The 23,954-nt window shown below is 40.2% G+C and overlaps 1 protein-coding gene across 1 annotated transcript in view; it reads right to left on the bottom strand.

Annotated features, from left to right (window-relative positions):
• rin1b (Ras and Rab interactor 1b) overlaps positions 1-19,557 on the bottom strand; it is a 32,695-nt gene extending 13,138 nt beyond the window's left edge. Inside the window, exons 1-7 of the mRNA XM_065950435.1 lie at positions 19,354-19,557; positions 4,466-4,609; positions 3,301-3,415; positions 2,988-3,060; positions 2,100-2,191; positions 642-826; positions 58-339 (exon numbers count right to left, since the gene is read on the bottom strand). Coding sequence (XP_065806507.1) covers positions 58-339; positions 642-826; positions 2,100-2,191; positions 2,988-3,060; positions 3,301-3,415; positions 4,466-4,609 — 891 coding nt within the window. The 5' untranslated portion in view covers positions 19,354-19,557. The remainder of the gene's footprint in view (positions 1-57; positions 340-641; positions 827-2,099; positions 2,192-2,987; positions 3,061-3,300; positions 3,416-4,465; positions 4,610-19,353) is intronic.
• Between the last annotated feature and the right edge of the window lie 4,397 nt (positions 19,558-23,954).

Below are 23,954 nucleotides of genomic sequence, written 5' to 3'. Positions count from 1 at the left end.
CTTAGGAACTTGGGAACCACTGTGTTAATAACTAAGGAAGATGTTAGCGCGTATTACTTGTGGCACATGGACAGACACATCCTCTTCTTCTGCAGAGCCAGGTGACACAGCAGGGGTTCTCCTCAAGACCCCTGCCCCGGGGTGGACTCTTCTCTGTTGGTGTGAGCCGGCCTTGTGCAGCATATCCGACTCCGTGGGCCTGTCCAAGGACGAAGGAGGGGAGTAGGAGCCAATCCCCTCGAGCGACAGATTCATGGAGGACTCGGAGAGCCGGAGCCGCATGCTGCGCTTGAAGCGGTGCCGTTTATTGGAGGCACTGTGGTTTACGAGTTGCGGCTGCTGTAGAAAAAATAAAAAAGAGTCAGTGAGTCAGGTCTTTGTCTTTCAAGGTAAGAACTTTCAAGGCTTTTTGAACTGTAAGTGAGGTTACAGCGAGCGGTAAACAGCAGATTTGTTAGCACTCATTTCAGAATATATATCAAGAGCACCGATGACGCGCTGAACTTAGAAAAAGTTCACAAACTTATAACTTAGCAATAATCTTCAAACACATTTCTATTCACTTTCATTGATCAATCATCTCTGACGCCCTATAAAGGCTCAGAGACAGCCCATTTAACAACACACCCATCATGACTTACCTTGGCAACCTCCAGCTGTAGGAAGAGCGGGTTGATAAAGCAAAGTTTGCCCTGTCTGCCCTGTGTCAACAGGGTACATTGTTCCAGGGTCACTGACTTCGGACCCTGGCTACTGCCGCTGGTTGATGGAACTGGGTCCACTGGTCCATTTTGGATCTCTGAAGCACTCGGCGCGTTCCAGAAATCTAGTGTGAGAGGCAGCAAGAAGAAAGTTTGGTTAGTCTTTTGGTTAGAAATTCAATTATAGTAGAAAGCAAATCTGGTCCTTTCAAATTAATAAGGTATATATTGTGTTGTCTTAAAGTGCAATGCAAAACTTTCTTAAGAGCTAAAGGAAATATTTAAGAAAACACCAAAAAGCAATAAAATATGAATCGTAAAATGTTTATAATCTGCCTCAATGTGACCAGAGCAGTCAGATTTTTAAAAAAAACATGTTTTATCTTTGAGCTGCAGTTAGTGGTACATTCTGTGTCATTTTTAGTCGTCTCAAAGTCACACCTCACTCTATGCTGTGGAGCTGCATCAGTACATGTTACCGGGCTAAAATAGATGCAAGCTGGCAGTCACTTGGCAGTTACTTTAGTCAGCTATTCCTTCATGACTTTCTCACATTTGCAATACGGTGCTGAAGAGAGGCCACACAACATCACTCTCCTTGCTCTTGTATTTTCTCCAAAGACGTACTATGAAAGAAAAAGATAACTACTAGACAGTTAATATTTATACTGTCAGCTTTGCCTTTGAGTTAAGGGTGCAATGTGAAAGTAAAATAGTACTTAGCCCCCGACGGCTCAGGTAAGAAAATAAGAAAAATCCATTTGCAAGTCCGCTCCCACAGTTAACACATCTCTGCGTATGGATTTGTAGATTGCACGCACAGATTTGTAAACTGTTTGTATGGATTTGTAAACCATTGGAAAGAATTTACAAAATGATTTTTATATTTACCTGAGGCTTGCGGGGCCGTGTAGAATGGAGAATTATTTGTTAAAAATGGTAACACCATGCGGAAGCTTTTTGAGGCTAGCATTTGATTGTTTTAAGCTAAATGTTGGTATCATCATGTTGCCAAGCCCACAATGAAAATCCTAAAATGTTGATTTTTAGAAGGTATTTTTACATTGCTGATTTGCTTTAGCATATTATCATGCTAAAAATAGCTAACTAGCATTAAAACAAAGAAACGTTAAGGCTAATGAGGATGTAAATAGATTTGCAGTCTTTTTCGATATGTGCCAAAGTATTGGATACATTTTTCCATGCCAATAATGCTAAATGAAAAAGTAATGGGAGTACTAATCATTACAATCTGAGGCTACATCAATGATTTTCATACATTTCATGGCGATTCATTCAAAATCTATTAATTGCTTGTGTTGGAGGGATAATCCTAGAAAGGTTAAAGTACTTTGTAAGTTTATGTCAATAACAGCGAGAGATCTTCAGTCACTGCACCTTGTCCCATGTGTGAGATGGCCTCCAGCTGCCTGTGTGTTGTGGCGTTAGCGATGGCATCAGGTAGCTCTAGTGGGAAGGGCAACACATCTCTGCAGACAAGAAACAATCAGGTTTAATGCATGGCCTAAGTACACATGGACATGCTTATCTGATTGTTGTACATCTCATTTCTACATTTCATACCTATTAGCAAGTTAAAATGAGGTCAAGTAAAGTTGTTTGTTAGAAAATACAACACACATCTACTGAACAGAATCCCCAAAAAGAAGACATACGGCATGCAGTGCTGATCAATTTCTAGTGAACAAAAATGTCTTTAAGGCCACCATCGACTGTCTAAGTTTCAACAGATGAAAGTGTCTTTACAGTGCCATCTTGTATAACTTTTTTGGTGGAAAAAAAAGAGTCCTAAGGGCCCCAAGCCGCTGCCAAACTTTTGGAGTACAAAGTAGCTCTAACTGGTGCCCTGGGACAAAAAAGTCCCTAAGGCACCAAATGGAATGATGTTTTTGCAGGACAAAAGTAATGTGCCAAGTGGGAGTAAAATGTTATGATGCCGAAAAGTTTCCCCAATTGCAAATGGTTGTAAAATCTTTGTTGGACAGAAGAGTTCCTCGGGGCTCAGTGGGTGTAGGTTATAATGTCCCAAAAGCCAAAAGGGTGTTATATTTTGGTTGGGGAAAAGTGTCCCATTGCACATAGGGCAAATTAATGTTTTTACATGTTGGACCTGCACCCAAGTAGGTGTGATACTTTGACGGACATGTGTGTCATTGGATGCAAAATTCGAACACTGGATAGTTCAACAGAATATATTGAAAAACAGCAAAACGGGACAGGGTTTTTTTTTTTTTTTTTTTGTATCAGTTAAGAAAAATACATCACCTGCTGATGCAGTAGAAGGCCACGAGTCGACACAGGTCAGGGAAGCTGAGTGCTGAGCTCTCCAAGGCGAATGCTAGTTATAAAACAGACAGCGTTTGATTGACAGCTATGGAGATTTGTTCAAATCTAACAAGGAATATGTCAGCTGCAAATCCCGAAGAGGACCGATCGTCTCTGTCCCACACTACTTTACTCAATGTAAGTGCATAACCTGCACTGCAGTACAAACAGTGAGCGGAGAATTGTAGTGTTATGTGTAGTGCTGTAGCTGCAGGTGGGTAATACATGCTAATCTGGCTTGTTTTATACTCACTGGAGTCCTCCTCACAGATGAAGCACTCCTTTACAGAGGAGGCACTTTTATCGGCTGTCACCCTAAAACACAGCACCTTCCTCTGGCTGGAGCTGCATTTTCGCACCAAAAAGGTCTGTGAGCACCAACCACCAGCACGGAAACAAGAAAAAAAAAAGCACAAGGGTGTAATTCTCTTTTTTTTTAAGACATATTTTTGTTTCACAGGTTTTCAAGGACAAAGCACAGATGGTGTTAACAGCAATGTAAAGTACAAAACGAAAGCCAGAAAATGGTTTCCTTACAGTCCAGCTGGCCTTTTTAGTCTTAATATTCTGTGTTTCATATCAGTCTTTGTGTTTTTTTATGCACTTTTTGGATTGAGGTGAGTGGAAGCTGCTATTATTTTATCAAATTGATGATCAACTGTGACATAAATGAAGATTTCAAAAGTTTAGGAAACAATGCTTAGCCTACTCATACTCATGTTTGTCTCCAGCCTATAGTTTAAAAAGTGGAGGCATGGGTAAACAGCATGCCCGCCATTAACAGTATTCTCCCAGTGCAATCACAAATTGTCCATTCGTGCGCCTTTTATGCAACACCATCTTCAACAGTGAACTATTAGTTTGCTGGTTCAGGACTAGGCTAATCTTCTGACTTGAGCTGTGTAATTAACCCCAAAGACATGACAGAACTATCTGTTTGCTCATCTCACTCTCAGAAATAGATTAAGAAACTTTTGTTTTCTTTCCAAATAGTTCAACTCTCTTTCTTGTCGTTATGAAAGTATGAAATGTTATTAGCGATCATCATCTAATTCCCATAAACCTTGTACCTAAATCTAAATCCCATAAGCTCTAGGTTTGCTCTCAATTCCTGAAATGAGCAGTAGTTTTTAGATTAAAAAAAAGTCAAACAAATGTAAACAAGTTGTTTTTTATCTTGAGGACTTAAAGCAAATCTTTGTAGGAAATAAACAACTGAACATTAAAGCTCAAACAGTCTCAAAAGTCTTACGTCTTCTAGCTAACGTAACATGCTACATTAAGTATACCAGGTTTATTTGGAAACATGTTGAAGATAAGATTTTACAAAAGCAAATTTTTTTGTCTGTTCTAAAGTTATTAATGTTTTCCACTATTCTTTGAGCTGGTATGTCTTGAAATACTTGACTTTCACATACCCCAACAGGCTCTCTGAGCAGGATGTAGAGGGCGGAGTCTTTGTTGAGTGACAGCTGCAGCCACACAGGATGTGTTATCAGCAGACGATCCAGGACGCTGAAGGCCCGGTGAGAGCCTTTCTGGGTACTGCCCACCGCCTGCATCTAAAACAAGAGTACAAGTTTACTACCCAACTACCAGGAAATGTATCAACAGTCCAAAAAGATACAAAAAGGTGAAACATGAATGACAAAGAGTTGTCCTCTGGCTGCAATATGTAAACTACATCGAGTATATTTTTAGCTTGCCCTACAATTTCCTTTAGAGTTTTGCCCAGACCGTGACCCTTGAGTTGAAGTGAAACCCACACACAACACAAGTGTACTTACAGAGTGAAGTTGTGTCTTTAAATATGTCATGTGTAGCTGCTTATAGATACACAATTTTATTCTGCCAGCATTTGTTGCATAGACCAGAACAGATTTATTGTCAAAAAGAGAATATGTTTCTTTGCAATGTGATGAGCTTAGGAGACATTTCAGTAAAAAAGAAGCTACTTCATTCTGTAGTATAACTGTAAAAAAAGGAAAAACACTGACAAAAGAACGATTACATGGAAAACAAGCAACCAAAAGCAACACATAAACTACAAAGAGATGCAAAGCAAAGATTCAAAAAAAATCAAAGACAAAACAACTACAACTTTACAACTTCAGAAACACAAAACTTCAAAGATACAAAAAACTCCAGAGACAAAAAACTTCAGAGACAAAACTTCAAAGAAATAAAACGTCAAATAGACACAAAACTTCAAAAAGACACAAACTTAAAAGAAATGAAACTTCAAAGAGACACAGACTTCAAAGATACAAAAAACTCCAGAGACAAAACTCCAAAGAGACAAAACTTCAAAGAAATGAAGAGATACAAATTTCAGACTTTCAGACAAAACTCTAAAAGTGTAAAACAAAAAACTCCATAGAGACATAACACTGTAAAAAATACACAAAACTCCAAAGAGACATAAAGCAACTCTAAAGATACATATGTCAACTAAGGGACACAAATTCTAACAAACAACACAACTTTAAATTTTTTTCAGATGAAAATGTTAGGAGGGCTTTTTGTCTGTGTGTTGCCGAGAGCTTCCTGTCTCATAAAGATCTAACCTTCATCTGCTGGCTTCAAGAAACTCCTCCACCATATTGAGTTAAAACATTTTAAAGCAGCTTTACATCCTTCTGTTCATTCTATAAGTGGTGCAGGCGTTGTTGTGTTGCTCTGAATGCTGCACACTTCACCTCCTCTTGCCTTCACTATAGGGACTTTTAATGTATTTATGAACGATTCATTTCCTTGTATTCAAACTTCACGGTAAAGCACCTGTACGTGCACTAAATGAACAATCACTCCGGGGGGGGGGAACTTTGTGTTTTGGTTGCATTTTGGCCCTTTTAATTTGAGCATTCAATCACAGATTTACTTTCTCGCTCTCTCTCAGATCATCTTGCTGCTGGATGTCACACTGTGTGGGCTGCTGGCAAAACGCTTGGTGAGCGTAGCAGCAGATGGTTGCCATGGCAACCTGGGCCTACACATCCTACCAGGCATTCCCACTCAGTGAAACACCCTTTCTCTGACAAGTTGGAGATGCGCGTGCATGCACGAACATGCACACAAACACACAATACTGTATTGACACATCCTGATACACAAACACTCACACATTGTCTTAAAGTTTTTTGTTTTTTTTCCAGGGTGCAGAGGTGTTATATTTCTAGAGAGATTTCATGTCTTTTTTGGAAAGAAAACAAATATAAAAAATAAGAAGTGATGCCATTTTTTTTTTTTTGTCATTTCCTTCCTCCCATCAGAGCATCAAAGTTCATTTCTGAGCGATGACTGTGCTGCTCCGACATAAGATGCAGCAACCTGTTTCAGCGTTATCAGTGGAAACACTATGAATATTGTTTTCATTCAATAACACATTTGAATTTTCACATTTCTCATCACCTCCTGCCACTTATTACATAACTCTCCCCTCCTCTCTGGAAAAATAAACCTTGGTTATCTGCGCTATAGGACGATTTACAGTCAATGGTAATGTTAGAGGGGATACAAAGTATAGCAGATATCTATCAGAGGAATACGTCCATGTTATATAATTATCACAGGCTTGTTTCGATGGCTGAAAGAAGCTTTCAATACTTTACTAATATTAAGACAGAAAAAAAAACGTTGGCTAAAGAAAAAAAGCATTCATAAAGGTGTGTAAGGGGTATTGGTTCAATTCTCAAAACCTTTTTGTTAGCACAGGTGAGACTTATAACTGAGTAACTTTTCTAGTGTATTTTTTTTCCAATTAATAAGAAGAACCAAAGCTCAGTGAGCTTTACTATTGATGACTTTAGCTTCTGTCTTTTCCTATCATCAAGTTTTAGGATAAAAAGCTCTGAATAAACAACACATTAACATATCGGTTTTGACTTTATAAACGTTACTTGTTAACCTTAGGCGTGTAGCTGACCTGATTGACAGGTGGGCGTAATGTAACGGTTTGTAAAGCGGCTTAAAACCCGCCCTCAGCTCCAGCTCTCAGCCTGTCGTTAGGTTGACTGAAAGTTAGGCTGAGACAGCATTTCCAGCATGGCGGCTGCTGCCGATGAGCCCCGGGAGCCCCTGCTCGACATGACATGTGTCAGTACGACACAGCACTACATTTTTGTTTATGCTACTTGGTTACAGTTGATGACTCTTGCTTGCCAGCCAATTAGACAACAAACTTTTGTTAGAAAGAAGAAGCTTGTTTTGTTTACATCTTTGTGAAATTAAAGATTGGGTGATGCCGAAATTACCCCAAATTTGAGAATCAGTCAACATAATTTTTTTAAACTGCAGTAACTAGAAGCAGGTTCTGCTAAATGAGAACAGCAATGAAAATTATTTTTTTTATTTATTTATTTTTTTCAACAATTATATCTGTCAACGATTCCCTTCGGACATTAAACAGACACACTCCACATGAGCACTGCAAGTCAAGAGGCACAATCTTCTTTAAATTAGGAGCCAAAAATTCTTATTTTAAGTTCTTCTTAAAAAAGAATCTGTGAGTGTGACTCCGAGTGGGCCTGAAGAGTCACCCTATTGCATATCTGGTGCCAAACACCACGCAGATCCGCAGTCCGATGACCCAACCACACAAGGCTATAAGAAAAGCAGAGAGAGAAAGAGGAATAAAAAATCCCAGAGAGCAGGACCCTAGTGTTTTGCTAGCCATTTCCAGGTCCGCCTTACATAAAATGCAACACTGCCCACACACACACACACACACACACACACACACACACACACACACACACACACACACACACACACACACACACACACACACACACACACACAGAGAAAGACTTATGTAATTCCCTCCGAGAAAGTGAGACTCACAGAGAGGGAGAAACTGAAGAGAAAGATAAAAAGATGAAACCCGATAAAAAAGAGATGAGAGGAGCCGAGACTGTTAAATTAAAGCTGGGTTAGGAAATCCAAAACTTCAGTGAGCCTGCAGCGCTGCGGTTCAAAGCGGCAGACAGAAAATGTGATAAGCAGAATGAGATGTACGCTGTGTAGGCTAACTAACAAGGTGTTTTTGCACCTGAGGGCAGCGGCAGGAAAGGAAACCTAGTGGGATAGACCTACACAAGCAGAAGAAGAGACAGCTAGGGCAAGATTTGTCTGAATGAGGGAGGACGAGGAGTGCTGAGCTCATCTGTGAATCTGTGGCGGATTTTAGTTGAAAGTGGCATTTAAGAAACCCTAAATTACGCTTACCTGCTTATTATAGAGAGGGGAATCCCCTCATATAGGAAAAACTAGAGTGGGACAGAAAAAAAATGTCTGTTTTTTTGTTTTCAATGTAATGCAGGCTAGTTTGTGGGGAGAGTGAGGGTGCATTTGTTAAGATCACAATTGCTAAAGAAAAACCTGACTTGTTTATTCCTTTCCCAGGAGAGATTAAATTGCAGACATAGAAAGGATTGACCCGACACGATGATGACGGAGTGATGGAGTGAGTCAAACGCTAACTGAAGACATTTTTAGCTGCTCAGAGGAAACGTATAGCAGGAGCTGTAGGCATAGTGTTGAATTCTGTCGATGTTGAAGGTGTAAAAAAAATGTAATCTGGCAGGCTAAGAATAAGATGAATTACGCAGAAAGCATCTCTAGCTGTCAATCAGCAGACCACAGTGTCATGTATCTGTTAAGCATATACACACACACACTGTTTTTCATGAGATAAGTCTTTTGAAAATTTGAGACAAAAGGGAGGTCTGTAGATGAGGGAAGGAGGAAGATTTTTAATGGTTCAGGAGAACAGTGTAGGACGAGAGATCAGTGGCACCGAGCAGCTGCTCATTGAGGAGCTCAGCCTGCTGCAGATGGACAACATCATGGAGTCCAGATTTGTCCACCTCCAGACCAGAGACCAGTCAGGCTGCAGAGAAGCACAGTGGCGCCCTCCCATGGGAATTAACCTTTCTTTGAAACAATTGCAACATTTGTGTGCCACCACCAGATGCTCCCTGATGACTGCTTTGTCATGTCTTGTATCAGTGAAGCAGAGGAAGAGGAGAGTCTGGAGGAGAGTGTGTCAGGTGTTTGTGAAGAAGAACACCTACAGATTAGCGTCTGAGAGCTGACGAACATTGTGGAAGATTTTCAGGGGAGTAAAATAAACCGAAACTCTTTTAGAGTGTGATGTTTAAAGAAGTGGAACGAGGGGTTTTAATGCAACCAAGGGTTCTCTTTGCTACCTCAGTGGCAATTCCCGCTTCCTTGTGTCGTGGTCTTTGACGTTACATCTGATGTTTCCATGGCATAGAGATAAAGATTCTGTCTGTCATGGCAGCAGCTACAACAAGACACGTCCCGTTACAACTATAAAATTACAGATTTCTCTGGGTTTGATAACTGTTGGAAATATTCAAAGGTAAAGTGCACTCAACAAAAAAAATAGGACATAGGTTTAGTGCATTTTTAATTAATTAAGATATTTTAATGTAAACATAGTCATAAAATTCTGCATATTGCACGTTTAAGTGTGGTGATGTGTGAGTGATTTCCTGCATTTCCCAGAATTCCTTCCAACAACCTCCACATGAAAATAACTTTTAAGCATTCAGTGTGGGTGGATGAGCCATAATGATGAGATAGTGAGAGCAAAAGAGCACAGAGAAGAAAAATGGCCTTTACACTGAAGACATCTTGTAGCTGCAGCAGTTCGGGTCTCTTGAGGACACAGAAAAATGGGAACTGGAAATCTTCCCTTTTGTTTTTGGTGATTTGTCCAAAATGTTGAGTCTTCAAGCTGCTGGGCTTAATTGCATAAAAATATTTAATCCTAATAAAAATGATAATCCATTTTTTTTTTTTTTAATCAAGGATCAAATAATCACACTCACTTTTCTTCACGGCTGTTTTCGAAGAACAACTGGATAGGATCACCCTGATCCAGGTACAGACTTTTAAGAATTACTAGTGCTTTAATGTCTCATATGCAAAGTACACCACGTTTTTCAAACAGTATTATGTGTCCCTACCTGTCTACAAACCCCCTAATTATGAGAAAAGTCCATCCTCTCTGTCTTTTGCCTGCTCCACTTTTTAGAAAATGTGTGCTCAAACAGGCCGATTGGAGATTTTCCCTTCATGACATCACAAAGGGCAGTAGCCCCTCCCCCAGGTGGGTGACACACCCACAGCTAGGTGTTTGTTCTGCCCTCTGAGTCTGCCTTCTCACCGTAAACAATAGGACATGATGCGAGAAAGCCTGAGCCACACCTTCTTCCAGAGAGGGGGCGTGGTCAGACTCAGCTTATTTGTATTTAAAGGTACAGACACAGAAACAGCCTGTTCTGAGCAGGGCTGAAATAGAGGGGTTTTATAGAGGGGGCTCTCATGATCAAATACAGGATCAGAGTGGATTTAGAACAAGAACAAGACATGTTTTGGGGAGCTCTGAGACTTATTTAAACTGGTTGAAAAGGAGGATAATAAGTGACCTTTAGAGGGGACTGCACACTACATACTTTATGCACAGGGGGCGCCAAATTTAACACAAACTGAAATATCCTCAGATGCTTAGAATTAAATATTTAATGTTTGAGTATGATGCTTTTTGGTTATTTTATGATGAAAACTCACAGTTGTAAAAACAAAAAAGTTTTGAACATCACTGGAGTTTTTATCCGAATTAAAACCATTTCAAAATGCAATTCTATAGCTTTAATCCTGTTGGATGACTTTTGTAGAACCAAGCCCTGGTGTATACTGAAGATTGCTTCTCTGCGTTGGAAATATCTCAGTCATAAATCACCTATAATGTTCATTACATTTAGCCACTCATCCACAGAAACACACACACATAAAATGAGACCAGAATCAGTTCCAGAGACTCCAGAGAGCATCACAAGAAGGAAGAGGAGGAAACAGAATCCTCCACAGCCTCTCCCACTCCATCCACACTGACTTACACACCATCTCCATCTTCTGCCTCTCCATCCAAGATGCAACACGGAGTCTTCACAACATTTTTTTTTTCTCCACCAGTGTAACCTCCAGCCAACAAGCATGTCCTGATAGTGAAACTGAAAACAGACAGCGATGTTGTGCACTTTGCTCACTGTCACATCCTACATACGCTGTTTCCATCTGGAGATTTTGATAAGCAGGCAACTACCAACACTACAAAAATCACACATTTATTCATTCGATTTTTTGCTTAACGTTTTCTTTTTTATATATTCTTTAGATATCGTGTAGATTTTGTTATATGTTGCTTTAAGTTCTTACACCCTGGCTTGATGCTGTGGTCCAAATTTGATCTCTAATTTTCATCCAACAATTATATTCTACTATTCATTTATCCAAAGCGACGAACATCAGAGAGTAAGTAACACAAGCAAGGATCTGGAGAGGAGGAAACAACGTCACACAGAGATTGTCGCGGGCACATGCAGACAGCATATTCACCGTGCAGCAGTCACAATACACAAACGTCACCACCAACACCTCCCATTGGCTCGAGGTGAATTCTCCGGATAATATCCTGCAGCTCACATCAGCTCATTTGGGGTCATACATACAGCTCCTCCGGCAAATATCAGGAGTTTTTGTCAAGTGTGAAAGCCCTACAGGACAGCACTGCAATAGCTTATATGCTCTTTTAAATGTCTCTAGAGATGTTAAGGACAAAGCCCTTCCTCAGTGGCTTTTTTGTCTTAACAAATTTCTACGCTTACATATGAACGGGATTATCTGTCATTGTTTTTTTTAACCTCGAATTTACCATCTGTTCATTTTATGCTAATTGTACAGTGGCCTCCTGGAGTTTTATTGCTGCTTTTAGCAGACAAGTTTCTCAGCATCTGACATGAAGAGTGTAGGACGGAGTTTGGCAATGTTTCTGAGGTGGAAGAATGAGTTTTTGCACAGATGTTTAATGTGGGCTTCAAAGTTTAGTTGAGGGTCCATTTTGATGCCGAGATTTGTGACGGTTGGAGAGAGGTGGATGACTTGGCCAGAAAAGGTGATGGTGGTTATGGGGGATGACCTGATCTGGTGTGGGGTGCCAAGTAGAATAGCTTCTGTTTTGGAGCTGTTTAACTTGAGAAAGTTGTTCTTCATCCACGCCTCTATCTCCTCCAGGCAGGTGGTCAGTGTCGATGATGGCAGGGGTGCAGAGGGGGTTTGATTTGTTTTTAGGTAGATTTGAGTGTCATCAGCATAACTATGGAATGAAATTCCATGTTGGCTGATGACGCGGCCAAGGGGTAGCATGTAGATATTGAACAGGGTGGGGCTGAGGACTGATCCTTGAGGGACACCGCAGGTGACAAGGTGAGGGATTTTTTGTCTTCAAGGGAGACATGTTCAGTTCTTTCAGTGAGGTATAAACAGAACCAGTCTAGGGCTGAGTCAGAAAGACCGATGACAGAGTGAAGGCGGTTGAGGAGGATGGCGTGATCGATGGTGTCAAATGCTGCTGTCAGGTCGAGGAGAACGAGGAGAGATGGAGGTCATATATAGTTAAAAGTGTTCAGCTAATGAAGGTAGTAGGTAGGTAGTGTAACTCAACAGACATAGGCTGAAGCGTGTTCACCATACATTACTGACTTGTGGTTGATCCCTCACAAACTTGATCAACTAAAGAGTCTACACAACTGTGTATCTATTTATCTTCTCTGTTCACCATGTTTGACGCATAAGTCTGTAAAATCTTTCATTTGTCCAACAGTGACCATGACGGGGGCTAAGTATAGCAGGCAGCCCATCAATGCATGCGTGGGATGACTAATGGAACAACATAATTGCGGTGGGCTATAAGTATCCGCAGGGGGCAACAGTGGGCACGGGGGCCTGCTGACTGGTGACAGGTGTCCATTCTGATGCCTGCTGAAAAAAAAGCGCCGTAGCGATGGCACTCAGGGCCAGTGACTAGGAAGTGAGAGCTGCGTGTTACTGGGAATGTGTTTGTGTGTGACGAAGTTGTACAAAGGCATTAGCATGAGTCAGAAGTAACACTTAGGCTGTAGGAGAGAAGAACGACTGTTAGCATAACTGTGAATATTCATAATTTTAGAAGCAAGACGGTTAACTGGAGCGGTGATTCATGAGGGGCATTATCACAAATAGTTCTGTCAGACCAGAGGTGTGTGTGTTTTTATTATCGTTTATGTTCGTGTGTACAGTATATGTATTCAAGTGAGTGAAAAAGAAACTCAAACAAGGTATAGACTTTCATTATGATGTAGAAACTGTAAGTCAACCTGACTCATTTTTTTTCCATTTGATTTTTCTACTGAACTACTGAAGCACTATATTGTATCTTGTCTCGTAAATACAATAACAAATGCATAAAAACATTGGCAGAGCTGTGTGTATGTTTTTATGTGTGTGTTTCAGAGGGACACCCAAAAAAACCCAATAAAAAGAAGAAAATAAAACTGAATTAAGATCATATATCATTGTGATAGGATTTTTCCTAATGTGTAAAAATATTGAGGCATCCCAGAGCCCCATCTTTAGTTCATATTTAGTTATTAGTATAGTACTCTATGAATCAAATTATTCTGATTTAATACCTGCGCTAAGGCAGTGATGTGTTGACACCCATCCCAAATTTGGCGACACCTAGTGGCAGTGAGGCACATGACAATCAATATGAGATACGCAAAGTGCAATGGAGTGAAACTAACATGTCTCTGGTAACAACATTTAATCCTTCTCATTCAATACATTCTTTAAATCACATGTAAATTAGATCAAATAGTGTTATTTTTCTGGAAGAAACTTTTTTATTTACAATCTCTAAAATGACAAAATTATTGAGGCATGACATTAGAATTGTCACCTGACTCTGCAGTTAGACCCTACAGGAGATTTAGCATCTTTAGCATGCTAGTTCGCTTTTCAGCCCACAGCTTAGCTATTATGGTTCGCTCGTAGGGCTCTCCCCAACCACTTATCAGCCCCTGGGTTGGTCAGCTAGTTAGTTAGTTATTTATCTAGCTAGTTGTTTAGTTAGTAAGTTGTTTGACCAAAAAACAAAAACAAACAAACTTAAAAACAAACTAGTATACATTTCTAGCTAGGTACCATACAGCAGACAAAGTAAGCAGCTTGAAGCAGCTGAAGAGCAAAATATGACCTTCAGGGGTCGGTGGAGACCAAATATGGAGGTAAAAGAAGACCGAATTTTCAAAACATTTTAAACAACACTCAAAATTAATGACGATGTTGCTCTGTTACTTTTGTATGTTTAAAATGAACTATTAATTAACACATTAGCCATTTACATTTATTTTTGTCTCTGCTGCCCCCAAGTGGCCAATAATTAAATACTGAGAAATACCTTCAAGTTTTCAAATGAAGAATATACTTTAAATAAAAAATTTTTTACAAATATGTTTTTTTTTACTCCATGTTGATATTCAAGTGTCTTTTTTTGCAGTAATTTCTCTTCTAAGGTGATTTTGGCATGTTTTGTAATAAAGGGGTTTACCTTCAGGGTCTTATGTAACAGCTTTAGCTACCCTGGTTTTCATTAGCAGGTAAACGGGCTGTGTAATGGTCATGATTAAATTAATTTTTGATTGTTCGTTGATTGTTTGAATAAATGTCTCATGAATAATTATCACTTAGTCTTGTTTTTTCTCACCATGGTTTTGAGCTTTTTGTGAAGGCAGCACTTGGCTTCTGACGCCACATTCATCCAATCGAAGAGGTCATCCAAGCAAACATTTTGAATTTAAATTTTTAGCTTCAAAAACTTGCCAGAATAACTATCTAGTTCCAATTTTTCTCTTGAAAATAACTAAAAGCCAGTTTTTTTTTCCAAGCCGCTGTCACTTGTTTCTGTCACTTCTTAAAAAACAAAACAAGAATAATGTCGGCGTTACGTCAGAGCTTTCTCACTTTGATCAAAACAAGGCTGCAGCTGGAAGCCTTGATTGCTTGAAAACATTCAAATTTTTCAGAAAATGATTTAAGAGCTAAAGTGAAAATGCAAACATTTCATGAACCTTTTTTATATAATCAAATTAATCACAATCTTTGATAGGATTCCTAGAATTTAAAAGGTTTTTAGACGTTAAATATTCCGCTCTGTTTTAACCCCTGCATGTTTGTGTGATTCAGACTGTGACTAACGACGGATCGGCATGAGGAGCACTCCATACAAAATGTTATTTTTGTAAAGCACTGTTAGGTAATGTCAGAGGTTTTCCATAAGTGAGAGTGAATAATGCCTCTTAAAAACAGAGTGCTTTTAAAGTTTCGTTTTGCATTTTTAAATGAGATATTTCAGGAAATCAGGAGAAACAGAAAGTGCTCAAGACTTTAAATTAATCATACATTCAGCTGAGTTTTGAGACAATGTTCAATATCTTCCAGGTCAAGGATGTCATTTCTATCCATCAGATACTTAGAAAGAAGACTAACTTAAAGAAATCTTTATCATTTCTGGATTTAAAATCTCTTCTTTTACCATTTAGAGTTTTGTCTTTCATTCTTAATGATGACAACAGTGTATTATTTTTTATTTTCCAGGACTTTCTAGGCTTTCTATACACGTATTTGAACCTTCTTAGTGCAGCCTTGACAATGACAAAGAAGGATCACTTTCATCCTCCATTTTCACATTGTGTTAGAGTGACCACAAGAGGACAAAAGCCTGCAATACTGTAATGTAATAACAGTGTTCTCTCTGAAGCAGCCAGGGAGGGAGGAAGTCACTTCATACCTCTTCCTCTTCTACTTCTGCACGATTGTTGACTCTTTCTGCTGTCGAAACCGTCCTCAAAGCAGAACAGGAACATAAATCTGACCGCAATCATAATCAGGCGTGTTTTATTAAACCAGTCAGGTGTTTCTCTTCGACCAGAGTCTGTCAAAGAAAGAGCTTTATATCTTCAAATCGAAAAATAAAAAGACAGCAAATTGCCAAATCAAGTTGGAAGTGAAACTGTTTCTTTGGATCAGTGTAGGTACACTAAGTGTTACATTGTCCTGACTGGACCATTTATTCACCAGATTCGAAAACAAACCTGGGAAGAACACGGCTCTGATTGTGTGAGAAACCTTAACAAAGCAGTTTCAAGTGTTTCATGCAAAATCTGACCACACAAATTCACTTCCTGATTTAGTCATTAAACCCTTGAAAGGTGTTCTTCAAACTTTTTAATTCTGAAAGTGAAAGCTACAAAATGTCTAAATTCTGAAAGCTACAAAACGTCTAAATTCTGGGGCGCCGGATAGCCTAGCAGTTAAGTTGCGTACCCCATGAACAGAGGCTTTAGTCTTCATCACAGCGGCCGTGGGTTCCTAACCAACTTTTGCCCTTTGCTGCATGTCATCACCCACTCTCTCCTCCCAACATTTCCTCGCCTTTTTCAGCTGTCTTATCCAATAAAGGCGAAAATGGATCAAAATATCTTGTGGAAAAAATGGTGCTTGCAGGGCAGGATTGTTTTTGACTCTAATTTAAAGTTGAGCATGTCTTAAGTTCTTCTCAAAGATGCAGCCAGATGTAGCCTCCACTTCATTTTAACTTCATTAGTAGTATGGTGAACTGAGTGTATGTTTACAGTCGGACTATGTGCAGTCGTGGTGATGTAGCAGATTATCTACTGCAGTTTTGTTATTTTGATATTTTGTCTCTCTGTTGGGTTGTAGGTTGGTCGGAGGGTGGAGGTGTATACTGAGTGATGGTGTGGAAACATGGAGGAGGAGGTGTAGAAATATAAAGACAGTGATAGTTGTTTTTCTTTTTAAAAAAAGGTTGGTGAAGTTTTCCTCATTTAGAAAGTTATTTTGACTTATCAGAACATTTTTCTACAAGTTTACAAGGTGATCCAAATTAAATGTAGTGCAAAGTATGAAGAAATGTATTCATTTATTCAAGTTTATAAAAAACTTTATTATATGATTTTATCTAATAATTGCTCGAACAGCTTTGTCTGTAAAAGGAGTAAAATCCTGGAACTCACTACCCGATCACTTGAAGCTTACTGCAAACTTCACCACTTTCAACAGAGCCACCAAAAAACCAAGGCAGATTTTTACATGTTTTAAACTTTGATTAATTTATCCAGGAACGGGTCATGGTTGCAGCAGGCCACCAAGTCAACCCAGACATCCCTCTCCCAAGAAATGTTTATCCAACTCCTCCTGGGGGACTCTGAGGCTTTCCCAGGCCAGATGGGATATACAATCCCTCCAACGACCTCTGGGTCTACCTGGCGTCTCCTCCCAATTGGACGCACCCAAAAAACCTCCAAAGGGAGGAATCCTCATCAGATGCCCAACCACCTCAACTGGCAACTCTACCTTGAGCTCTGAGCCTATCGACCCTCCAGAGGAAACTCATTAAAGACGCTTGTATCTGCGATCTCGTTCTTTTGGTCACTACCTAAAGCTCAGGACTGTAAGTGAATGTTGGAACAAACCTTGACTGGTGAATCAAAGCTTTGCCTTCAGAGTCAGCTAACTTCAACATGTTGAGTAGGTGCAACGCCCAATACTCCTGATACTGCACCAATCCTACTGTCGAGCTCACGATCCATCTGACCCTCACTCCTGCACAAGACCCTGAGATTTGTTTCAAACTTTTTTGGCAATAAATACTGAAAATCCCTGAAAATTTGTATCCAACTGGGCATATTCAGTTTTTAGTCACATGAAGGTCTGAGGGGCAAAGAGAGTTCAGGACAGTGGGGGTCACCATTGGACCCTCTAGAGCTGCAGATCAGGCTTGTTACTTTTCCATCTCTTCAAATCTGATGTCTCTGATTAGCATTTATTGACTACAGTAATCAGTGTTTTTACTTGGTTAGAGATAGTCTTCTGAAAAAGTGGCACTCAAACCTGTCATGAGGTTTTCTTGCATCATTCTTTTTTTGTGAGCAGCTGCCAGATTTGAGAAATATTGGATATTTTTAAACCCTTTTTTTTTGGTTTCAGTGTTGCTGCTGCATGATAATAATGACACAGTTCATGCACAGTGCTGGGGGAAGCCTGCCATGCATGAGTCAGGTTACTGTAACATGTCTGTCTGTGCAGCGCTGAGGACAGACTGCTCAAGCAAAGGACTGAACTGTGTCCAACATCTTTTGAGCGTCATGCTCGGGCACACTGCGATCACACTCCTCCTACACAGCACAGGCAGAATGCAACACACACACACTCGCATAACTACACACATTTGGTTAAAATCAACATGTCAGTGCGACCCAAACAATCACAGAATTCATGTGGGTCGGCTGCATAATCACACCGAGGACTTTTGAGGTAATCAGTCCTGCTCCGGGGCTCGTCTGCATCCAAAAAAAAATAATCAGAAAACGCCACTTACAGTAAATGTGCCTCTCAGAATTAACGAGCAAAACAACAGCAAGGAAGTGGGAACATCACATCCACTCCCACGCAGCCAGGATGGCACTTCAGTTTTAAAGTTATGTAACAGTCCAATGGTGTGAGATTACATTCACCATTCACTTTGCCCTCAGAGGGGAGACAAGGGATCAAAAATAAAAAAAGTCTGAGTGGCTAATTAAGCTTGCTTCTGGCTCGCTGGAGAGCAGCAGGAGCACAGGTGAATAAATTACCACACTTAAAGCTTTGTGGGGGAAAAAAGGGAAGGGTTCGTATGTGAGAAATCAGCCACATAGGGCAACAACTGCTCCTGTATGCAAAGATTTAAAACTTTTATGGCTTTTGTTTCCCTTTAAACAAAAGAGAAGTCTGCAGCCTTGCACTGAAACATCATCACTAAAACTTGAAAGGAAGCCAACTGTCAGCTTTGACAACATGAGCACTAACCTGTCTGCCAATAATTAGATTTTTCTGAACACCTACTCCTCATTCCAGCCTGAAACAATCAGAAATAAACTATTTTTTTTGTGTGTGTGTGTGTGTTCCAAAGAATTCTCTTTAATTAAATGATGACACATTTTGGTGCTTTAGCCAGGCTGTGGGGTAAGTCTGAGTGACAGCCTCATTTCCATATCACCCTCGCCCTGATCACTAATTGATTAATTGGCACAGCTTGAATGTCACATATGCATGAATCACCGGGCAGCATTGTTTACCAAGACGTCCCCCTGCTGACCGGAAACGACGTTAAACAACAAACGCCAACGCGCTTTGAACTTGAGAAGAGAAAGAAACATTCAAAGGGAGGAGAAAAAAAAAAGATTAAAACAGAAACAGCAGCTTGCAGCCAGAAGGCATGAGGAAACTCTCCAGGAAACTCCGTCTGCGTCTTTCTGCTTGGGTGGAAAGGAAATCTAGGTTGCACTTTTTTTTTCTTTTTTTTTTTTTTCCACTAATTCAGCTTCAAAAATGAACTTACCTCTTCTCTGAAGGTGGGGGGGACAGGTGCCCTGCTCTCTAATTAGGTGTCCGTGAGAGTTTAGCGGTTGGTGATGGAGAAAAGCAGTGCTGAGCCTCTGAGTCCGAGCACCATGCTGTGGGAACACGAGCTCGTCAAGAAAATGCGCACAACAGTGGTGACAAGGCGGAGGAGCGCATTTTAAATTCTGTCTGAGCATCTGAAGTGATACACAGTCACAGCAGAGACACTGTGGGTGCCCCCCCACCCTCCCCCGTCCGCCTCCCTGACTCTGACACACACTCACACACCAAACCACACCACATTATGCCACTGAGAGAGAGATTTTGACAGTAAGAGCACTTTATTGTCGATTAGAAAACAATAGAATAGGGCGTTTACAGGGTTTTAATCCAAACCTGAAGTCTTTATTAGTTTATTTCTGATCACATTTAGCATAAAAAAGCCCTTGAAAAGATAAAATTACGTTATTATTTACCTATAACAAATACATTGTCAAGGCTACCTCAAGAAAAAACATCACTATAACCTCATATCAACAAGTTGTAATTATTGAAAAAATGTAAAAGGTGTAAATAAGTAGCCAAAAAGTACTTTAAAGTCACTAAAATCCACCTTTCTGTAAAAAAAAAAATCCCCCATTACATAAAAAAACCCTTTCGTATAGGATGCTGTGTTAAGGTGGGAGAAAACAGACAAGTCTCTGAAAATGCTAATTTAACCTAATTGCATCTCTCCAGTGAATAATATAAATGAAACATCACATAAATATCACAGTCCTCTAACACCGTGGTCCGTGTCCATGGTAAAGCTGTTAGAGCGTCACATAACCGGAACTGGACTTTGACGCACAGTGCGCTTTTTTTTCTGGTGTAGGAGCTATTTCTGGACTGCTGCATCCATCTTTTTTTTTTTTTTTTCCTTTTTTTTTTTGAACAGGTGTGGTTATGTGGTTCTGCTTTTGTCCACTCGATGGCGCCACAGGCCGCCTTAAAGTTCCCCTATATAATTGAAAGCACATGGACAACCACTCTGGGACATAATGACTCCATTTAAAAGACAATAGCGTTGATAGGGAAAATGTTTTGGAGGTGGTGCACTTCTACACCATTATGTGCTTAGCAATTATTCGATTGGTCTTACAGTTACAAGGAAACTGAGATGCAGAATGAGAGTCAGCAGCTTCAGAAGCAGCTTAAAAAACACATAATAAGTGCTACAAAACTATATTAAAAATATACTATAATTATCATTTGATTAGGGCACATTTTAAGGATTCTGCAAGTTTGTAAATTGCCCCATAGTTTTAATCTAATAACATTATCCAGGCAATTAAAAAACATGACTTCTACGATACATTTCATTTGGCCTGCTGTTAACAAAAGCAAGGCGGATGATCCGACTAATGCCGAGGTCAAACTACTTGTTATAGCCCGAGCCGTCAGAAGTAAGGTTTCGGGACCAAATCAATTGTTCTATCCTGTGAAGTGCGTCATATCGAAGGACAATCAAGGCCACATCTGGGAGCCTCACGGCCTCCTGAAAGAAAGTAGCGTCTTTGATTTACTACTACGATGTGTTCCGTCAGTGATACTGACCAATGAGAGTATTTCTTTCAGGGCTATGAAGCGTTCATTTGCACTGTTTTCTGTAATGATACTTGAGGTGTTTCTGTGGGTGGAGCTCAGAGGGTGGTTCGGTGCAAAGATAGGTCGGTGTATCATTAGCATAGCGATGGAAGCTTGGTGTAACTCTGACTATAAGGGGAAAAGGGGCTAAAAAAGAGGGGTCCATGCACAGAGCCTTGAGGTACAATGAATGAATTAATACTTTATTTACATCAGATCTTTTAAAAGACCTGTCCCACATGGAATTAGACCTTGGTTGGCTGTCCTGAAAAGCTCTTTCTATATCCTGTATGTAAATGAAGCAGGCCTTTCCAGAAGAGTACATCCTTGGAAATTAAATGAGGGTGAATTGTTTGGCTGTTTACACACTTCATCATTTTGTAACTTTAATTCTGCTGCCTAAAACGTGATTCTTACTTCCTGTTCTTATCCTAATCTCATGGCAAATCATCTTATTTCTGATGAGATCTTTGCTAATACCCCCTCTAACACTCACTCCTCATTATTTGTTAATTATTTTTGCAATGTTTGTTGGTGCTCCTCCAGATGTTGATTGGTGTCTGATAATGAGTCTTCTCGTCTCTGACACCCACCATCATTCTTCTGCAAACTCCTCTCTAATCCAATCAGGGTTGTGTTATTGTTCCCTGTACGACTTGTTTTCTTGTCGTTTTCATGCCTCTCGGAGTCATACTTGCAGATGATTGTGTGTAACTGTGAGATCCTGCCGTTTTGGAAAACGATCACAATGACACTTACAAACTGATGACTGCCATGAGTGACGGAATGAGTTTACACATCTCAGATTTTTCTGCTGTAGTCTTTGTCGAGGAGATTGATGAAGAACACTTCCTGTTATTGCTGTTCTTTGTTCAGTCTCTGACTTCTTGATTCATTAATTTTTTTTTAATATATTTGCTAACACAACTAACCCATAATGTATGAAGCATGAACTACCATGCAGTCAGTTTAATACTGAGTCAATAGATTTAGACAAATCCCCATTGGGTGCAGCCATCTTGGTTGTTTACAAATGCCTAAATGGGGCTTGAAGCTGCCCCAAGTTAAATAAACTGTTGTGAAACTAAATCAATAGGGTGTGAAGGAAGGGTCAAACAAACTCAGATTTTTTCCCAAGACTTATTTCTAATCCCTGTATGAACAAAAGTCAATGACGTTCTTCCATAACCAGCACGCATTCATTATACTGCTTTATTTTGTACAAGCATTATACAAGCTTTATTTTGACAGACTAATGGGACGTTGCTCATTATGATCGCCAACTTGAACAGGGAGTCCTGCAGAAGCTAAAATGATGGTAGCATGGTACATAGATAGTTATCATTTGAAGTGAGGGGCCTCAGAGAAAAACTGCAAACTCTGACAAGTTCTGAGTGAGGATCTGTTGTGCAAGAGGAACTGTCAGGGGTTACATTTAGCAAATGCATCCTCTAGGGACCAAGAATGTCCATAAGAGTTTTCACTACAACCAAATGTAATCGTTCTTGATGTATTTCATCCTGGACAAAAATGGTATTCTTAGAGCCACATAGCCTAAAAATACAGACATGACCTCGCTGTCCCCAGTGGGAGAAACAGTTGTGCTTATACTCACAAGTGAAACTGACAGCCCAAAACTGACAGCGTGCTCGACTGTGTGCAAAAGGCACACATTTGATTTAGGCAAAACAATCTATTCCATTGTGAATTGTTCAATAATTTCTACAGATAACTGAATGTGGTGTGCATGCATTTAATGGGTATGTCTTTTCCAACCAAGCTGGCACAAGAAACTGTATCATGCAGGGTCAGGATGTGTGATATCTTCTTTTTCCACATTTCTCTAAAGCTGAGGCACGCTGAATGCCTTCAGGGGGGGGAACTCTGTCTTGAATGTTGTGTGACTCTGTGTGTGTGTGTGTGTCATAGCTGGGTGTTCGCCATGTTGGGACATGTCCCTCTCTCCAGCATCGTGGGCCAGGCTTCTCCATCCACTGAGCGGAAAAAACCCACTAGTGTGGCAATCTGCAGCCACTCGGAAACCCACAGCGCCGAGCTAATGCTAATTAATTGGAACACATGGACTCACACATACACACATCTCCCTTTCCTCTTTTTTGCCCTTGTGCACTCTCTCCACAGACACACAAACACACACACACGCACACACACACTGCTGCCGCCCACAGCCCTTCAGAGTGTGAACTAAAATGGAAGTGATGTGTTGTGGTCTCAACGCCGCATAAAGCATCTCTGAGTCACTGCCAGAGAAATGAGCAGAGACACGGACACTGCTCATGTAAGATACTGCCAGTGTGTGTGTGTGCGTGTGTGGAGGGTGTCATCATGTAACACTCAAGATGGATACAGTGTGTGGGCTCATATCATATGCTGTGAGGAGGTCACAGAGACAGACGGGTGTGTTGCTGTTCAGACCTCTCCACGTCAACCGGAGAGCTCTTCAGGGGAGCTACTATGATGGACGGGAGGCAGGTAGCTGCATAGCAATAAGTGGCACAGTGTGAAGAGTACGGCAAAGTTGTGTGACTGTGTGGTAACCATTATTTAACTTCCTCCCACATAACTGCTGAGGTTTAAAATCCTTCCACTCACAAGTTGGCTTTTCTAAATATAACTTCAATTGATTATTGTGCCGTTAATGTGCAGGTAATTAAGAGTGTAGTAATTTGAACTCTGTAGTGAACTTACACACTCTGCTGCTCAAAATGTGATAATGAGAAAAAACACCCCAAGGAACAGCCTCGTTTTTGTACCTCTTTATGGTCTCATTACCTATTTTGGTGGTTCTTATTAAAATTTTCAACATTTTGTATTCCTCTCTGGGTTTTTTTTTTGCTTAATTGAATTTAATTTTTAACAAGAAATATTTCCAGAAACATCAATCAAAGGCTGCTGAATGATCTCTAAGGCCATTGGACCTTCCCAGGAGTACAATCACAGCTGATTGGAAGT

The sequence above is a fragment of the Labrus bergylta genome, chromosome 22, assembly GCF_963930695.1.
Source record: "Labrus bergylta chromosome 22, fLabBer1.1, whole genome shotgun sequence".
NCBI classification, from domain to species: Eukaryota; Metazoa; Chordata; class Actinopteri; order Labriformes; family Labridae; genus Labrus; species Labrus bergylta.
This window is presented reverse-complemented; position numbering and strand designations above follow the sequence as displayed.